This window comes from Prionailurus bengalensis, chromosome A3 (assembly GCF_016509475.1).
Source record: "Prionailurus bengalensis isolate Pbe53 chromosome A3, Fcat_Pben_1.1_paternal_pri, whole genome shotgun sequence".
Lineage (NCBI taxonomy): Eukaryota > Metazoa > Chordata > Mammalia > Carnivora > Felidae > Prionailurus > Prionailurus bengalensis.
In genome coordinates, this window is record NC_057354.1 from 13,611,316 (window position 1) to 13,628,839 (window position 17,524).

Consider the following 17,524-nt stretch of genomic DNA (forward strand, 5'->3'; position numbering starts at 1 on the left):
AAGTACGGGAAGGCCGAGCAGCACCCCTAGGAGAAGACACGGGGGTTAGATGAGCTTCCTGCAGGCACGAGATTCCGTGCTGTTGGCCTTGAGTTCGGTGGTAAAGAAACCGCACAAACGGGAACACGCGTAGAACAAGACTCTGGGCCGAGAGTGGACAAAATGTCGCGACCGGAGGCCGGCGGGAACCTAACCCCGTTTCCCCTTGGGAGCAGTGCTGCGGTATCGGCCAATTCAGGGTTCAGGTGACCTCATAGAACAGCCTCCAATAATGAGAGTCGACTGTAGTGTGGACGAGTGGGGAAGAGCCCCCATCCCAACGGAAAGAGCCGTCTCAGACTTCATGGCTCGCTCCCAGCAGGGGCCGAGGAAGGACAACGAGCAGGGAAAGTGGGTCCCCTTGGATCCTCCTGCAAAACTCCCGTCACTCTGGGGGCCAGTCACGGCCCCATTCCGAGGTTCAGCTCCCCCTTGAAAGAACGCCCCTGTGCCTTGAACGTGCTCAGAGGCCTGGGTCTCTGGCCAGAAGTGTCCCCTCCAGAGCTGGGCCGTTTCCCACGCCACCCACTCCTCTGGCCCCCCGACCCAAGGACAGCCAAGCTACTTAGGTTGCAGTTCTGAGGTGTTTTGTGTCGGTGTGTTTTCTGGGGCAAAACACACATAAAGTTTTTCATTCTGACCATTTCTAAGCGCACAACGTGGGTGTGCGACCGTCACCCCCATCCACCCCCCAGAGCTCTGCCTCACCTTGCCGGACCGAAACTCTGTCCCCATGAAACTGTAACTGTCCCTCCCCGCTCCCCTGCCCCGGCCACCTCGCTTGGCCTTTCCATCTCTGTGCGTCCGACTGCACTAGGGACCTCGTGTACGCGGAACATGCCGTGTCCTCCCGAGACTGTCTCTTTTCACTCGGCACGACGTCCTCAGGGCTCATCCAGGGTATAGCCTGGGTCAGAACTCCCTTCCTTTTTCTTTTTTTTTTTTATTTAAAAAAAAATTTTTTTTTTAACATTTATTTATTTTTGAGACAGAGAGAGACACAGCATGAATGGGGGAGGGGCAGAGAGAGAGGGAGACACAGAATTGGAAGCAGGCTCCAGGCTCTGAGCCATCAGCCCAGAGCCCGATGCGGGGCTCGAACTCGAGGAACGCGAGATCGTGACCTGAGCTGAAGTCGGACGCTCAACCGACTGAGCCACCCAGGCGCCCCCTCCCTTCCTTTTTCAAGGCTGAATGGTGCTCCCGTGTTGCCAGTTAGAGGCGGGGGGTTCGGTGGTCCCCACAGCCCCCTCCCCCCCGCCGAGCCTCGGCAGAGGACGCCCTCGAAGCGAAGCAGGGGGCTGCCTCCATGCTCCTGCCTCCAACAGCGCTTCCCCTGATGGCCTCCCGTCACGTGGCCCCACAGGCTGCTTCGTAGCTGCCGAGTTAATCTTTTGCAGTCGAACAAGACGACTGGCTTCCAGATTGAATTACGCAGCCGACGTCTCCTCGCTTTGGCCCACGGCCCGGGGCACGATCTTTTTTTTCTTTTTAATTTTTAAGTTTATTTGTTTATGAGAGAGGGAGACAGCATGCGTGGGGGAGGGGCAGAGAGAGAGGGAGACACAGTACAAAGCAGGCTCCAGGCTCCGAGCTGTTGGCACAGAGCCCGACCGGGGGGCTCGAACTCACAGACCGGGAGATCGTGACCTGAGCCGAAGTCGGTCGCCTAACCGACTGAGCCACCCAGGCGCCCCCATGATCTTTAAACAATATGAGAAGCTGGGACTCAGTTAAGCTTCCCCCGCACCGCCCCCCTCCCCCCCCCCCCGTTAATGCTCGGGGGAAAGAAAATGCACCCAGACAGCCGAGACTCAAGTCAGCCCAGGTTCCCACGCGAGTTCGGCGTAACGTCCAAGTCCTGTCTCGGGTGTACCTCGCGGCAACCTGGGGACCGAGGCAGGTGACCCTCCTTGGGATGGACAGGAAAGCCCGGGTCACACGGCCAATTTGGGGGCCTGAGCCTCATCCCCTGGCCCCACATTCTTCCTCCTGCCGGTGCCTCCAGCAAAGGCATCTCCTGACCCCTTCTGAGCAGCCGGCCCGGAGCAGGCTTCTCAGCCTCCCGGCAGTTTGGCCCCCAATATGGAGACATTCTTGTGGCTGTCACAGCTGTGTGATGATGGGGGGATGCCCCTGGGGGTAGACCCCGGGGATGCTGCCAAGCCCCCTGCAACACACAGGACAGTCTCTCCTGGCCTCAAAACGTCAGCAGTTGTGAGGCTGAGAAGCCCCAGTTTGGAGCAGCTCGGACCCCAGCGCGCCTTGGTCCACGGACATGCCAGCTGTGGTGGGAGGAAGCCAGGCGGAGCCAGCCAGCCCAGAATGGGGCGGAGGGCAGGCCGCTGGCAATGGGCCCAGGCGGCGGGCGGGCGTTCGCTTAGGCTCCCGGCGAATCTGCAGCCCTATCACGTGCCAGCGGCCGGATGAGATGCTGATCGGGCCTCATGGAGGAGACGAGGTCCGGGAAGACCACTTCCGTCGGTGAAAGATTCGTGGAGGAAGTGAAAAGAGTGACGTGACCAGGAGGGAGAGGGCGGGCGGTTGGTGGGCGTGTAAGAGCTCAGCGGGGAGAAGTAAGAGGTTGAGGCTCTAGGCCCGGGAAGAGGGAGCACGAAGGCTCTGTGGGTCCCAGCCCCGGAGAGCCCCAGGGAGACAGATGGGCCCGGCTTGCGACCTTGGACGAGGATGGCACAGCTGCGGGGTCCCCGGACCACAGAGCGGCCGCTCGATGCCAGCTTCCTGGTGCTGAGAAAGTTACCGATTCTGTTCGCGTCACCCTGCAACACAGCCCTGTCGTGGGAACCGTCGTGGGACGGTCGTGGGAACACAGCTGCTCAGGAGTTAGCCACATTGTCCGCGGGCACGCATTTGCTCAGCACCGGCACCCGACGGTCAGATTCCAGAGCCGATGCCCTCGACCACGGGGTTACCAGGCCCCTCCGTGCCCAGCACACGGGGTTGGGGGGAGGGGCCCCTGTGGGAGCATGGAAACAAGGACCGCTAGGGAGACCAGGAGAGCGAGCGGCGTGGCTTCAAGTCCAGGCAAAGGTTCACATAGGGGCCGGCAGCCTTGTCCGTAAAGAACCAGAGAGCAAATATTTGAGGCTTTGCAGGCTGAACAGTGTCCCTGTCGACCTCTCAGTCCTGCCTCTGGAGCCAGGAAAGAGCCATGGGCTCGGTAGCTTATTTACAGACCCGGGCAGAGGGCCAGACTCGGCCCTTAGGCCACAGCGTGGGGATCTTTGGGTTTCTGGCTGGGGCTGGAGGTGGGAAGATACAAAGCACTTGATTCCTGCACAAGCAAGACAAAAGGGGCAGAAAGGACCCGGTGTGTGTCTGTCAGGCGTGACCTCCCACAGGGACACCGGTTCAGATTTTGTGCATCAGGGGCCGAGGTATCGTGGCCTCAGGGAGACTTAACCCAGGGAGGAAAAGGCCACGGAGAGGGCTGCCTGGGGCCAGAAAAGGCCCAAGGTTGTGCTGAGAGATGCCTCTCCTGGATCTGGGCCTCCAGATGCCCTGGCCCAGGTGATTCTGATAGAAGGAGTCTGAGAACTGAAAGATAGAAACATCTGCCCCAAGGGTGGGGACAGCAGGAGCAGATCCTGGAGCCCAGGGCCCCTGGGCCCCCTGGAGAGGGAGTCCCATCCTGGGTTCTTGGAGGCCACCGCCGCCCGCCTCCAGCCCAGTTCTTGTGCCTTGGGCGCCACCTGGTGGCCATTTGGGGAACCCAGCAGAGACCCGGGCCGTGCAGAGCTCCAGGCCTTCTCCAAAAAGATGTGCGTTTAGACCAGTGGGGTCACAGTCGTGAGGCGTGACAGAGCCAGACCTGAGGGACGGAGAGGAGACCGCCCGTCTAAAGGGGCGGCCTCAGCTCCTGCCTGGGCCTACCGTGCAGGTCTGTGGGCGCCATGCAGGCAGGCACTTCTTTGTGGTTTTCTCTTCAGAAGCTGGAAATCTGCACTCCTGCATGACCACCACCCCCGTTTTTCTCAAGTATTAGCAACGTGATCGACTTTGTCTTTTAGGGGCACCTGGGTGGCTCCATCAGTTGAGTGTCTGACTCTTGGTTTTGGCTCAGGTCATGACCCCAAGGTCCTGGGATCAAGCCCCACATCGGGCTCAGTACTGAGCACGGAGTCTGCTTAAGATTCTCTCTCTCTCTTCCTCTGCCCCTCTCCCCTACATGCGCTCGCTCACTCACTCTCAAAAAATAATTTTGTCTTTTAATATATAGAAGATGCGAGAAATCCAGGCTCTGGCTTTAGCCCACACACCCTCAGTTTTCAGTCGTTGACTTAGAACATGGAAAGATGCCGCGGAACCCCATGTCGCTGCCTGGCTGGGGACAGCATCCGGCTCACTGCTGGCCAAACAGAGAAGCTAAGAAAAGCTGAGAAACCTCCCTACGCTGCTCCCTCTTCTATCCAGGAGACCGCCACCCAGCTTTTTTCTTTTCCGATTCCAATTAATGGGGTTTCTTTAGCGTCTCTGTTTCTTCTTGAGGTGTAGTTGACGTAGAACATCGTGTTAGTGTGGGGTATGAAGCATAACGATTCGATATTTGCCTCCGTCGCAAAATGACTGTAAGTAGCTAATAGCCATCGTGCAGTTACAAAAACTTTTTTCTTGTGATGAAAACTTTGAAGATCTGCTCTCTTAGCAGCTTTCCCGCAGGGTACATCCCCAGGACCTACTTGTTTTATAACGGGAAGTTTGTACCTTTTGACCCCCTTAACCCATTTTGCCCACTCCTGACCCCACGCCCCCTCACAGTCTGTTCTGTGTATCTTTGAGCTCGTGCTTTTCTTGTTTGGGGTTTATTTTTAGATTCCACGTAGAAGTGAGATCAGGTGGTATTTGTCTTTCTCTGACTTGTTTCACTTAGCATAATACCTCACGAGGTCCGTCCATGTCGTCGCAAATGGCAAATTTTGATCCTTTTTTATGGCTGAATAGTATTCCGTCGTGCACACGCGTGTGCGCGCACACACACACACACTCCACGTTTTCTGTACCGTTCGTCCATCAACGGACCCAGGCTGTTTCCGTGTCTCGGCCGTTGTAAACAGTATGCAGCAAAGGGGAGGGCACTGATCTCCTGTGTTAGTGTTTTCGTTTTCTTCCGAGAAAGCTCTCAGAATTGCTGGATCGTATGGCAGTTCTGCTTTTAGTTTTTGAGGACTCCCCATACTGTGCTCCACAGCGACTGCACCGACTTACATTCCCCCCGACAGTGCACGAGGGTTCCCTTTTCTCCACATCCTCGCCATACTTGTTATTTCTGGTCTTTTTCCTGATAGCCATTCAAACAGGTGTAGAGCGGTATCTCCTTGTGGTTTTGACTTGCGTTTCCCTGATGGCGAGAACCTTTTTAGGCACCTGTTGGCCATCGGGACGTCTTCTTGGGAAAAAACGTCAGTTGAGGTCCTCTGTCCGTTTTCTGATCAGATTGTTTTTGGTTTTTTGTTATGGAGTTGTATAAGTTTTTGTACATTTTGGCCGGTAACCTCCTCCTTATCAGTTTTTTATCCTAAATGGCTGGTGAGTTTTGTCAAATGCTTTTCCTGCACCGACTGAGATGATCACACGATTTTCCTCCCTCATTCTGTTAAATGCAGTGTATCACATGGCTTGATTGGCAGATGGTGAAACATCCTCGCATCCTGGGAGTAATAGGCCACTTTATCACGGTGTATGATCCTTTCCATGTAGTATTGAATTCGGCTTGCTAATATTTTTGCTGAGAGGTTCTGCATCTGTGTCCGTGAGGGAAACTGGCCTGAAATTCTCCTGTCTTGTGGCATCCTTGCCCGTTTTTGGTGTCAGAGTCATGGTGGCCTGTGAAATGAGTTTGGACGTGTTCCCTCCTCCTCGGTTTCTTAGAAGAGTTTGAGAAAGGCTGGTATTAATTCTTCTTGAAATGTTTGGTAGAAGTCACCAGTGAAGCCATCTGGCCCTGGACTTCTCTTCATTGGGAAGTTTCTGAGTAACCGATTCAGTCTCCTCATTGAATGATTTCATATCCACATCCTGTCTTTTCATTTCTTTTTTTTTTTTTTTTAATTGAGGTAAAGTTCACACACCGGAAAATTTACCATTTTTACAAACTTAAAGACTACCGTTGTTTTAAAAGTTTGTAAAATTGGTAAAGTCTACAAAGTTAAAGTCTACGACTCAGAAGCGTTTACAGGGTGGCGTATCACTGCCTCGATCCAGTTCCAACACCCAGAAAGGGAACCCCATTACTGCCTTGCCCCCCATCCCACGGCAGCCATTAACTTGCTCTGGGTGCCTATGTCTTCACCTACTCTGGACATTCCAAACAAATAGGCCCACACGACACGGGACCCCGCACATGTGGCCGTGTTCGCGGAGCATGACACCCACCCACGCGGTAGTTTGCATCACGGCTGTGTTCCTCTGTCGCCAAACATCCCATCACACGGATAGGCCGTGTGTCTCCACGCTCAGCTCTTTCTGGGGACTGTCCCAAGCCTCTTCCTCCTTAGCCCCGAGCCTTGTTTCCCCAACTGAACCCACGGGGGTCCTTTCCAAGCCTCCGGATCAATAGTCCACGGCCCAGGGAGCTCAGCCAGCCTGCCCAGCCCCCCTCACCCAGCCACCCACTGACGCCCACAGAGTACAAGACCGGCTACGCACGGAACCGCTCCGTCCGCTCAGTGGCCATCGAGGCGGATGGCGGGGTGCACCACAGAGGCCTGGACGACGCACCCCAGTCCCGCAACCTTACCAAGCGGCACTGGCCGGGGGCCCCTGAGGATCCGGACGACAAGGACCCCGGAGACTTCAGCGGCACGGGGGGCCTCCCGGACTACTCGGCCCCCAACCCCATTAAAGTCACACACCGGTGAGAGTCCAGGCGGAAGGCGGGGGGGGGGGGGGCAGGAGGGGCCTTGGCAGGGACGCCCCCACCTCGGGCCCCTGGCTCGGCCCCCTCAGTGGCACACGTGACCCCTTCTCCCGGGCAGGTGCTACATCCTCGAGAATGACACGGTCCAGTGCGACCTGGGCCTGTACCAGTCCCTGCAGGCCTGGAAAGACCACAAGCTGCACATTGACCACGAGGTGAGGGGGGTCTGGGCAGGGGGCACCTTCTCACCACCATGAGCTCGGCAGGGCCACCGGCCACATCCGGGAGGCAGCGAGGCCGGGCCCCGGGAGCGACCCTTCCCCAGAACCATCGGGGAGGGGGCAGCGTGCTCACCTCACCCCCCTTCTTGCTTTAAAGATGCTCACACGACCCTCAGCCCTTCCGCCAGCCCTGGGGGGAGACAGGTCCTCCCGGCTCAGCCAGCTCTCGGGAGCCTGGTCACTTCAGCAGGTGGAAGGGACCAAGGACCCCTCAGCAGCCACAAGTGCAGGCGGTGGCCGGGGACCCCACCAGGCCGTCCCTGCTCACCCAGCCCCCCCGAGTTTCACGGCCCCCTTGCCTGCTCTCTGCCCCAGATCGAAACCCTGCAGAACAAAATTAAGAACCTGAGGGAAGTCCGAGGCCACCTGAAGAAAAAGCGGCCAGAAGAATGTGACTGTCACAAAATCAGGTGAGTAGCAAAGAGACCCCGGGAAGGCCCCTAGTGCTCCTGCAGGACCCCTCCTGGGGACACACAGCCTCTCCTCTGTGACTCCTCGCATTATCTTTAGATCCCTATCTCCTCCCTCAGAGCAAGGGGAAAAATCAGTAATAATTCAGGTGCCCGTCGTCCCCTGGGCCGAGACCACCGCCCTCAGGTGGCCAGCCAGACGCCAGGCGTAGGCGCTGTGGTCGGAGGAGCGCGCTCGCTGTGTGGGGCCGGCTTCAGGGAGGGGAAGGAGACTCCGCCCACTGCCCTTCCCGAACAGTCCCGTGGCCTGAGGTGCCCAGTGCCAGCTGGGGGAAACCCAGCCCGGGGGGGGGGTCACCGTCCAGCACAACTGCTGTGATGATGGGCTGGGCTGCATCTGTGCTGTCCGCTAGGGCAGCCACCAACCACACGTGGCTGTTGAGCTCTTGAAACGTGGCCAGTATAACCGAGGAACTGAGCTTGGGGTCTTATTTCAATTGAAATCGCCACAGGTGGCCGGTGGCGCCGGCGCCACACGGCACATCCGCAGTCTCTGCCACCTTCCGGAAGAGGCTTGCAAAACACGGGTTCCCCTGGGGCTGGCCCTGAGCCAGCAAGAGGTGGGCGCGGGCCTGGGGGGGGGGGCCCCAACCTGGAGATGATAAGGCTGAAGCCATGGGGAGCCAGGCGCAGCTTCCAGTCCCCGCTGACTGACACCCACCCTGACCTTCCAAGCCTGGCCTGCGGCCTTCAGCCAGGGCCCCAGCTGGCATCTGCAGAAAGGAGCCAGCCAGCCAGGGAGCTGCCGCGCTAGGGATGATTCCCACCCCAGCACTGCCCCCAGAAAGTGGGACGGGGATCCCAGGGCACCGCGGTTTGCACGCGCGTGCGCGCGCGCGCACACACACACACACACACACACACACACACACGAGTTGCCCTGGTCTGTTACAGTTACCACACCCAGCACAAAGGCCGCCTCAAGCACAAAGGCTCCAGTCTGCATCCTTTCAGGTAAGGGCGGTTTAAGGCTCAGGGGAGCTAATAAAGCGAACAGAAGAGGTCCTGGCCCTTCCTGGGAGGTCAGCACAGCCCTGGAAGAGGCGGGACTCCCAGAGTGGCTCTCCGGCGCCCCCTCGCGGCTGGAGGGGGTGCTGCAGCCCCCACCGAGCAGGCCGCAAGGGGGCCTCAGATCAGCGGTGGGTCGGTCTCGGGTCGTTCGCTTGGGGGCCCCTCCCCGGCTGGCTGTGCATCCGGCTCTGGGCAGGAAGAACAGAGGCTCAGGGTCACGGCCCCACAGGAGGCTGCAGGTGGGGGTCGAGGGAGGTGTGAGGGGTGTGGCCCTGTGTGCCCCTAGGAAGGGTCTGCAGGAGAAGGACAAGGTGTGGCTGCTACGGGAGCAGAAGCGCAAGAAGAAACTTCGCAAGCTGCTCAAGCGACTGCAGAACAACGACACGTGCAGCATGCCGGGCCTCACGTGCTTCACGCACGACAACCAGCACTGGCAGACGGCACCGCTCTGGACACGTGAGCCAGCGGGCGGGCGGGGGCAGGATGGGGACCGCTGGCCCCCAGCCCGGAGCCTCTCGGGGCGGGTTCCCTGACAGCAGCGGCTCCAGATCCAGACAGAAAGAGGCCCGGGGAGGGAGCCCGTCCCAGGCGGGAATTGCTCACTCTGGGCTCGCTGTCCCTCCCCTTGGCAGTGGGGCCCTTCTGTGCCTGCACCAGCGCCAACAACAACACCTACTGGTGCATGCGGACCATCAACGAGACCCACAATTTCCTCTTCTGCGAATTCGCAACCGGCTTCCTTGAGTACTTCGATCTCAACACAGACCCCTACCAGGTACAGACCTCACAGGCTGGAGACATGGGGGGCGTGGGCCACACAGGTGCTGCAGGGCTGGGCCCCCTGAGGAAGTGACGGTGAATCTTCAAGTCCCACGGAGTCCCTGAGGCAGAAGCGAGTTCTGAAGGGACTGGATGCACACTGGGGCCCTCTCCCTCCATCTTGCTGCCCCTGTAATCTGGGTCCTATACAGCCTCCCCCTCTAACTTAGGCACCTGGGGGTGATGACACAGGCTTTATGTCGAAGACCCCTAGAACTGGAGGGCTTTGGGGGCCCCTAGGATCAGACCAAACCCTGCACACTTGGGCGCCTGCAGGGACCACACGGATAACGGGACACAGCCAGCGCTCACGGGCACCGTCTTAAGTGTTTCCGTGTATTTAATCACCGGAACACGTCTGTGACCAAAGTGGCCCAGAACATGTAAGACAAAAGGAGCCACAAGCCTCTGGCAAGTGGACTGCACGTGTCCCTTCTGAACCACACGGTCCCCACGGGGCCCTTCACACTAGTGTGGCCTCGGTACTGTCCGATCTGTGTTTCAAGAAAAGCCTGCAGTCGCTTTATTGGGAACCTGATTTTTAAATGCCAGCAACTCCACGCTCTTGTTCTTTGTTGTCACTACCATACAGGCTCCCGGTCTTTCTCCTTAGGTGGGTCGTGCCCATGTTTTACAAAGGGGGTGTCAAAGCACGGCAGGTCCCTCACCAGTAGCTCCCAGATGAGACAAGGACCCAGGCCCCTTCCCCCTCCCATCACCAAGTGGCCACTCTACAGTCAAGAGGAGAGGGGCAGGGCGGGGGGGCAGTGAATGAAGGTCTAGAGCCACAGGGCAACCGTGAGCTCCTGGAGCCACTGGTCAGGAAAGTGAAGCACACGGCGGGTGGAGAGCGCCTGGGGGGGCTGCAGGCACAAGGCAGTCCGGACTGTGCCCAACTCCAGCCCTTGCAGGATAAAGGTCACCATCCCAGCACACCTCAGCTCCCCCCGCCGCCCGAGGGAAGTCCCCCGGTTAGCGGAAGCCGAGGGGATCCCTGCACTCACCATGTGGATGACCTTTTGTTCCGACCAGTTGATGAACGCGGTGAACACGCTGGACAGGGACGTCCTCAACCAGCTGCACGTGCAGCTCATGGAGCTGCGGAGCTGCAAGGGTTACAAGCAGTGTAACCCCCGGACTCGAAACATGGACCTGGGTGAGCAGGCGCTCCGCAGCGGGGCCCGTGGGGAGCGGGGCTGCCGCGGGGTGGGGAGGTAGGAGGTCACGTCTAGGCTGATGGGTGGACCTGGTGAATCCTCCCCAGCAGCTGACGTATCAGTAAGGTCCACCAACCAAGGGCCGCGTTTACGAGAAGCCCGATCGCTCGTTTATCGCCATGTGCCAGTCACTGGGCTAGGTGTCGTATGGTCGTTATCTCATCACCGTTAAAGTGACCAGGCCGACTGATTCCAAACCCACACACCTGGTCACGCTGCTCATTCTCCAGAAACCTCGCTGAGCGCCAAGACCCAGGCTCTCCCCACCATCCCCTCTCTCAGGCCCATGGCCTTCTGTCCCCTGTCACATAGGTGTCCCTGCCCATACCTGCCTCCCCCACCGTGACCCAGGTCATGAATAGATACATGAGGGTCCTAAAGCTGCTAGGACATTAGAGTACAGGCAATCGACAAGTTTCAGGGCAAGCTCACGTCAGGATTCAGCCACTCTGCCTGGGGGTCGCTATCCACATCAGAAAAAAAAAACAACTAGCCGTCAAAAAGCCTAAAATGTTTTTAAAAAGAGGCAGTTACAAAGTTTGTCATTGCTTGTGCCACCTTTGCCCTAATGTTTCTGTTTCGCTCATTTCTGTCTCATTCAGGACTTAAAGATGGCGGAAGCTACGAACAATACAGGTATCAGTTTTTGTTATCATCGCCTGGGACGGCTCCCCGATCCTGGCCCGTCTCTGGTCTAACCTCTGTGGCTCGTGTGCGGCTGAGGCCCTGCCCTCTCTCTGGTCTGCCAGGGGCCTGGTTCGCCCACCAGGGAGGGGGAACTCGGTCTTCCTAGGTGAGGCTAACACCCATTCTTCTTTTGACACCCAAAAACACAGGCAGTTTCAGCGTCGAAAGTGGCCAGAAATGAAGAGACCTTCTTCCAAATCGCTGTGAGTTGAGGAACCAGTTTCCCGGTGGAGAGCTGGTCTGCCGGGCCACGTTCTGGGTGCATGCCATTTCTTTCGTAACCCTCTCTGCTGCTGTCATGAGAAGGGAGCAGGAAGTCTTCCTGTGTTTCAGATTAGTACCGTGTTTCATACACTGTTGTTCTCCATAGAGTAACTCGTGCTTGGTAAACTCCAGGGAGTCCGTACAGGTCGAGAAGCATTTAAATGTCCGACCTGCCCGACGTCTTCAAGGCTGTGGCTGCAGAAGGGTCCCCTGGTCCATGTCAGCAGCAGGGCGGCCTCACTAGAGGGCACCTGAAATATCCAGGCCACGACCTCTCTCTCCGGCGCCAGAGAGGCTGGTAGAAGGCCGAGACTGGCAGCCTAGAAAGGTCACCTCTAGTCTAAGGGGAGCAGCACCGATGGGAGGCGGCTTGAACCCTCTAATTCATCATGCAAATCCAAAAACGCAGTTATGGGTCAGGATTTTTTGTTAACGTTGGCAATTCATTTGATGTTAAGTTGCCAGGCAGGCAAACAGACCCCCTTGGTGCACTGCCATTTGCAACTTCTGGTCTGTTTTTTCCTTCTTCCTTTATATGCATATAACCCCCCCTCTGTAGCTTTAATAGGACGACGGGCCAGCTAAGCATTTGCCAGGTCTACATCTGAACGTCCTCAGTGCCTTTACCAGCATGTGAGCCCAGAGCCAAAAGTCTGGATGACCGGGTGGGAGCAAGCCCATTCTGAGGGGTCTCGAAGGGTCTCGAAGGGTCCTCCCCGCAGCCGCATCCTTGAAGCAGAGGGTTCTAGGCTTCAGGGCTGACCGTTGTGTCATGCCGCCTCTGGGCTTCTTAATCAGACGCTAAGAGGAGTTTGCTTTGTTCCACAGGGGACAGCTGTGGGAAGGCTGGGAAGGTTAAGAAGCACACGAGGGCCTCCAAACCAGAGGCACCACCTGATCGTACAGACGATGAAAACCGCGGACAGTCTCAGGCGGGCCTGCGCCGTTGGCCGGGCCGCCTGCGCTCACAGGACTTGCTTTCAGTCAACACGGCACACTCTGGAAGAGAACTGTCGGGAGTAGCTAACTTCAGGAAGCCCGTTTTTGCCCTGCTTTTGCTTTGGATTATACCTCACCAGCTGCACAAAATGCATTTTCATATCAAACGGTCACCACTAACCCTGAGAGGCTGACGAGGGAAAAAGAGATTTTCTTGGAAACTTCCCCCAACGGTGAAAGTCACTGGAGTTTTTCTTTTGTTTCTTTAAATCATGGGGGAAGAAAAACCCTGTTTTAAACCCTCCTCCTCTTTTAGTTTGTCACAAAGAAGGATGAAGACAAAGAAAGCAGGACAGGAGCAACCTGCAGACGCTGGGAGTGGTGCAGAGCTGACGGCCGAGTCAACAGCACAAAAGAAGGGACTTTTATTTAGCACCACAACCCAGGTCGCCTCTGAAGAAACGGACTTCGCTGTACATATGTGACTACTTACATGCCACCAGCGTGGGAACTCTTAGGGGAATCTAGTAAGAAAACGCAATTTTCCAGAGTTGTGCTGTCAATAAACGCTCTGCGGCCAGTGAAGAAAACCCCTCGGCCGTTGTGGACATTTCTGTTCCCGACCAGATACCGTTTCTCCTAGTATTTCTTTGTTATCTGTCCCAGAACTGATGTTTTTCAAAGTACTGAAAAGAAGTGAAGTCGATGTATGTCCCCGGTTTTCACAAAATTGTGTTTGTAAAGACATTTTGTAGTCTAAGTATTGTCATACAATGTTCAAAATCCCAGCCAACGACCAGCAGTTGGTATGAGGTAACCTTTGACATTTTGTAAAAGGCCGTTCTTGGGAGTTTTTTGGTGTGTTTGGTTTTTTTAAAAAAAGCATTCAAGATACTACCGGTCAACACCTTTTTCAAAGGAGACACCTTGGGTTTTTCAGAGGGGGAATAGATGGGCGTAAATTAATGACAATTGACCCTACTTCAGGGACCTCACAGGTAAGTGTCGCATTACACTGGCTTTAGGACCTCATTCTTTAAAAAATGTTAATCGACGGCAAAGCGATTCACCCTAACCAACCCCTCTCTGTGCACCAGCTAGTGTAGCCCGGAGAAGGTAGCGGTCAGAGGCCAGGGGCGAGAAACAGGAGGACCCTCTTCAGCCACCACCCAATGTGACATACTTCTCACCAGACAGTGGAAATGACCCTGAAGTGCTCACCTTTGAGAAGGGCAGCTCCATGCTTCAAGAGTTCTGTTAACCTTAGACAGACTGCTACGATTATTTGAAACAGGATTCTTTAACCTTCTCTTTTCCCCTTGAATCGAATAGACTTTAAAAAGAAACAAAGAGACAAGCCCTTGGGCTTCAATTTTAAATAGAAACCTTTATTTACAGTGACATCCGAAATGATCAGCAAAGCAGTCCATCTCATAAGTTATCCCATGTGGTCTGTATTCTTTGCAGTGTAAAGAATGATTTAGACTTTTAAAACATTTAATGTAAACTTGATTGAAACTAAATTCATTCTCCATACTATACGTCAATTCCTGAGAATTTTAAATATTGCTCTCAGAAAGACCTTTCCATCATTGAAATTCCACACATTGGCAAGAGAGAGAGAGAAGAAAAAAAAAAAACCACCTTGCTCGTTATTGTTAAACAGTTGGCCTCCGAGGTGAACAGCAACTCCTGTTCCTCCTGAAGCAAGGGTTTTGTCCCTACAGGCTTCATGCCTGTGATACCCCCACTTGTGAATCAAACTCCTGGAACCAGACAGGCATATGGACAACGGGCAGTCCATCCAGACGGCAAGCACGTATGTTCTGTACTACCCCCCCACACACCCCCAACTCACCTAGATATTAAATACCAATTAACTAAGCAGTCCTGGTGATTGATATTTACACCTTTCCATCAAGATGCACAATTTAGAAAAGTGGCATAATATGAACATTCACAATGAATTTCTATTTTCTTAAAGGAAGAAACGTGTCTCCTTTATATCATTTTGATCTTTATAAAATATATATATATTTATATTTATATATCTTTGGATTCAGCAAAAAAGTAGGTACTGGAAATATCACACATTCTAAAAGCAGATGAAACGGATACCAAGGTTTAAAAAAGTGGGGGGTAGGGGTGAGGAGAGGTAGGCAGCCAGAGTACAAAGAGAATTATCCAAAAAAGATAAAAGGGCAATAAAGGTAAAAACAAATTATTTCAAAAGACAGCATCTATTAAAAGAAAGATCAAATTCTTAAGTTTGCACCAATAAAATGAACAAGTAGAAAATATAAAAACTTATAATAAACTTTCTTTTTTTCCCATATAAAAGGGGTGCTGCCTTCCAGTTAGCCTGGAGCTGGGACTGAGGAAAAGAATCAAAAAACTTTTTTTTTTTTTTTTTACGTTTTAAAAGTGAAGAAAGGTAAGAGCACCATTCTGTTTCTCCCCACGCACCCATGACTTAAACGAGAAAAGTTCAGATACCTGACACGGCCGTAACTATTAAGACAGACTCTTAGCTACGCCTCTGTCTCCAAACAGGAGAATGTGTTATCTAAAAAGTACAGGCCACTATGATGGAAGTTGATGGATTTACAATCTTAGATTTATTTTTAACCGGGTGGTGGGGGAGACGGTGTAAAACCCAAATCTATTCCACTGGTGGTTCTGGAAATACAGGTTTTACTTACACAGAAATCAAAGAAATGAAATGATCTTACCTTCAGAGACACCTAGAAAAATCGCCTAAACACATATGAAATAAAAGTGAACTGGCTCTCAGTTATTGCTAGGAAATTGACACCAAAGCTAGCAGAGACCTTTGAAATTCACAAGACATTTTTAAAACCCAATTTCACTCAGCTATTTGAAGCTAATAAAGTGAACCAGATAGAAGGAATTAAATGGACTTTTTCTCTATCCCCAACGGACTAAAACAAGAGTCAAAGCCTGACAACAGCACAAAAGGGGCAGGGGCAGCGGGTGCAAAGGGACTCGCTCTGCTGGACTCCAGCTCTGGAGCTCGACGACCTGGCTGTCCTGAAGGCTGAGCTCCCTAAGGAACCACCGTGTCGCTCCTCTAGTTCTCAGGGACGAGAACACATCTCAGTGATGAGACAGCCAAGCAGACACCGGAAACCACACATCAAGGGTTCAACCCCTGAGATCTCTATGTGGCATTTGGGTCCTAGCAACCAAAACCTTACGGAAACTCCTACAACCGATGAAAGGCAACGTATTTCGATTAAAAAACAAAATACTATGAATTGCTATTAATTTATGGGCCGCTTAAAATCCAAGATTCTTTTTTAAATCGCTTGATCTTTTAAAATTCTTGATTTTTTTTTTAAGTTTATTTCCCCCTATCTATCCTTTCCCCTAAAATTAACAAAGTGCTTAGTTCTGGTAGAGGAATTTAAAAGACAAGTTGAAAATGCCTACATCTAAACAAATGATGTTTTTCGAAAGCATTTAAGATTAAGAGACTGATAGGGAACCATCTAACACTAGGGGGGCGGGGAGGGGGGAGGGGGGGAGCTGCAGACCACTGCCCCCCTCTCCCCCAGGCCAAAAAATTCAGGGGCTGTCTCTTCTGTTTGCAGCCTCACCACACTGAGCTTACTGAAGTCAACAATGTTAAATATTTAGCTTCACAAACTCTGTAAAAATGAGTTGCCGTGACCTGCAAAAAAGGTATATACATATTTTACATAATACAATATCTTAAAGATCGTATTTACAAAAGAGAATCTATTCACAGAAACACTGCAAAATTCTGATTCAGAATGCAGTACCTGGCCTTGGGTTTCTGCAGTTTATTTTCAAAAAGCATTATTGCTCTACCATATAGGCAAAGGGTGACACGGGTACTCTCGACGACGACAAAACAATCATAGTTCTCGTCCAACTGATTCGTTCAGACAAAAACCGGGCGGGAATGTGGTTCGCCATTCCTCAAGACCTCCAGAATATTGCATGTATCCATCACTTTTTAAATAAAGTGCACTCGGCTGCACATTAGCATGTGAAAAAACCGCTACTGCTGCAATTAAATACTGTCATTTCCCCTTCTGCAAAACCATAGGACATCAAGGACAGTTCCTGGAGGTGAAGTATTCTGGGCCGTTAGGGACAGAGGAAATTCCTATTTAGGAAAAAGTCCAGGACAACCAAGAACAGGATTGGAGCAACTCAACACAATCATTATAGGACAAGCCAACTTCTCAGGACAGAGGGTGGGAACACGGAGTATCTGGTAGCGACAAGAACACGTGAGGGCTGGGGCTGTGCTCTTTACCTGCTACTGCCACTAGAGAGACCAGACATCCTAATCTCGCCGTACTTCTCCAGTGTTCTCTAGCCCACCCACATTTATCTGAAACACTGACAGGCCGAAAGAAGGGACACAGCAGAGTTTTGTGATCAGTAACACTCCGTACCTCCAGAATCACATCCCTAAGAGGCAGAATGTCAAAAAAATATTTGTTTTGAATCCCATGATACACAGAAGAAGGAAAAATACAGGTAGACATCGCACTTCAATTTCAAACCCAGTCCTGCTCCAATGACATCCCTTGGAATACCCTTCACAGAGATCAAAGCTGGTTCCCTCTTCAGAGCTGGCAGGTGCGTGGGACGATTCTTTACTTCCAATAGTTCTAGTGCAGTGTCATTTCTACAGTGACTTCCTTGGAGGTGTAGAAGTGTCAGCAATATTTCTGTTAGCAACCAGAAGACACGTGAGTAAAACATATGCTCTGCACAACACAGAAGAATCCACAGGTCTATAATGATGGCCTGCAACCTGACTCTGGCTGACTCCAATTCCTTAGATCTCACATTACCGAAAACATATTTAATGGCCCAATGCCTTCAAACCACAAGTTTTTTCAACCACTGTAGTTCTGA

The 17,524-nt window shown here is 53.4% G+C and overlaps 2 protein-coding genes across 18 annotated transcripts in view; one reads left to right on the forward strand and one right to left on the reverse strand.

The window, feature by feature from the left end:
• The window catches only part of SULF2 (sulfatase 2), a 122,482-nt gene extending 109,028 nt beyond the window's left edge, over nt 1-13,454 (forward strand). For both annotated transcript variants that reach the window (XM_043553743.1, XM_043553744.1), the window contains exons 12-21: nt 6,685-6,913; nt 7,035-7,131; nt 7,513-7,607; nt 8,562-8,621; nt 8,965-9,134; nt 9,311-9,453; nt 10,530-10,653; nt 11,317-11,350; nt 11,551-11,604; nt 12,494-13,454. In XM_043553743.1, the coding sequence (XP_043409678.1) occupies nt 6,685-6,913; nt 7,035-7,131; nt 7,513-7,607; nt 8,562-8,621; nt 8,965-9,134; nt 9,311-9,453; nt 10,530-10,653; nt 11,317-11,350; nt 11,551-11,604; nt 12,494-12,524 (1,037 nt within the window). In that variant the 3' untranslated portion in view covers nt 12,525-13,454. The remainder of the gene's footprint in view (nt 1-6,684; nt 6,914-7,034; nt 7,132-7,512; nt 7,608-8,561; nt 8,622-8,964; nt 9,135-9,310; nt 9,454-10,529; nt 10,654-11,316; nt 11,351-11,550; nt 11,605-12,493) is intronic.
• A 517-nt stretch (nt 13,455-13,971) lies between these two features.
• NCOA3 (nuclear receptor coactivator 3) overlaps nt 13,972-17,524 on the reverse strand; it is a 134,531-nt gene continuing 130,978 nt past the window's right edge. For all 16 annotated transcript variants that reach the window (XM_043553736.1, XM_043553728.1, XM_043553738.1 and 13 more), the window contains one exon: nt 13,972-17,334. In XM_043553736.1, the coding sequence (XP_043409671.1) occupies nt 17,323-17,334 (12 nt within the window). In that variant the 3' untranslated portion in view covers nt 13,972-17,322. The remainder of the gene's footprint in view (nt 17,335-17,524) is intronic.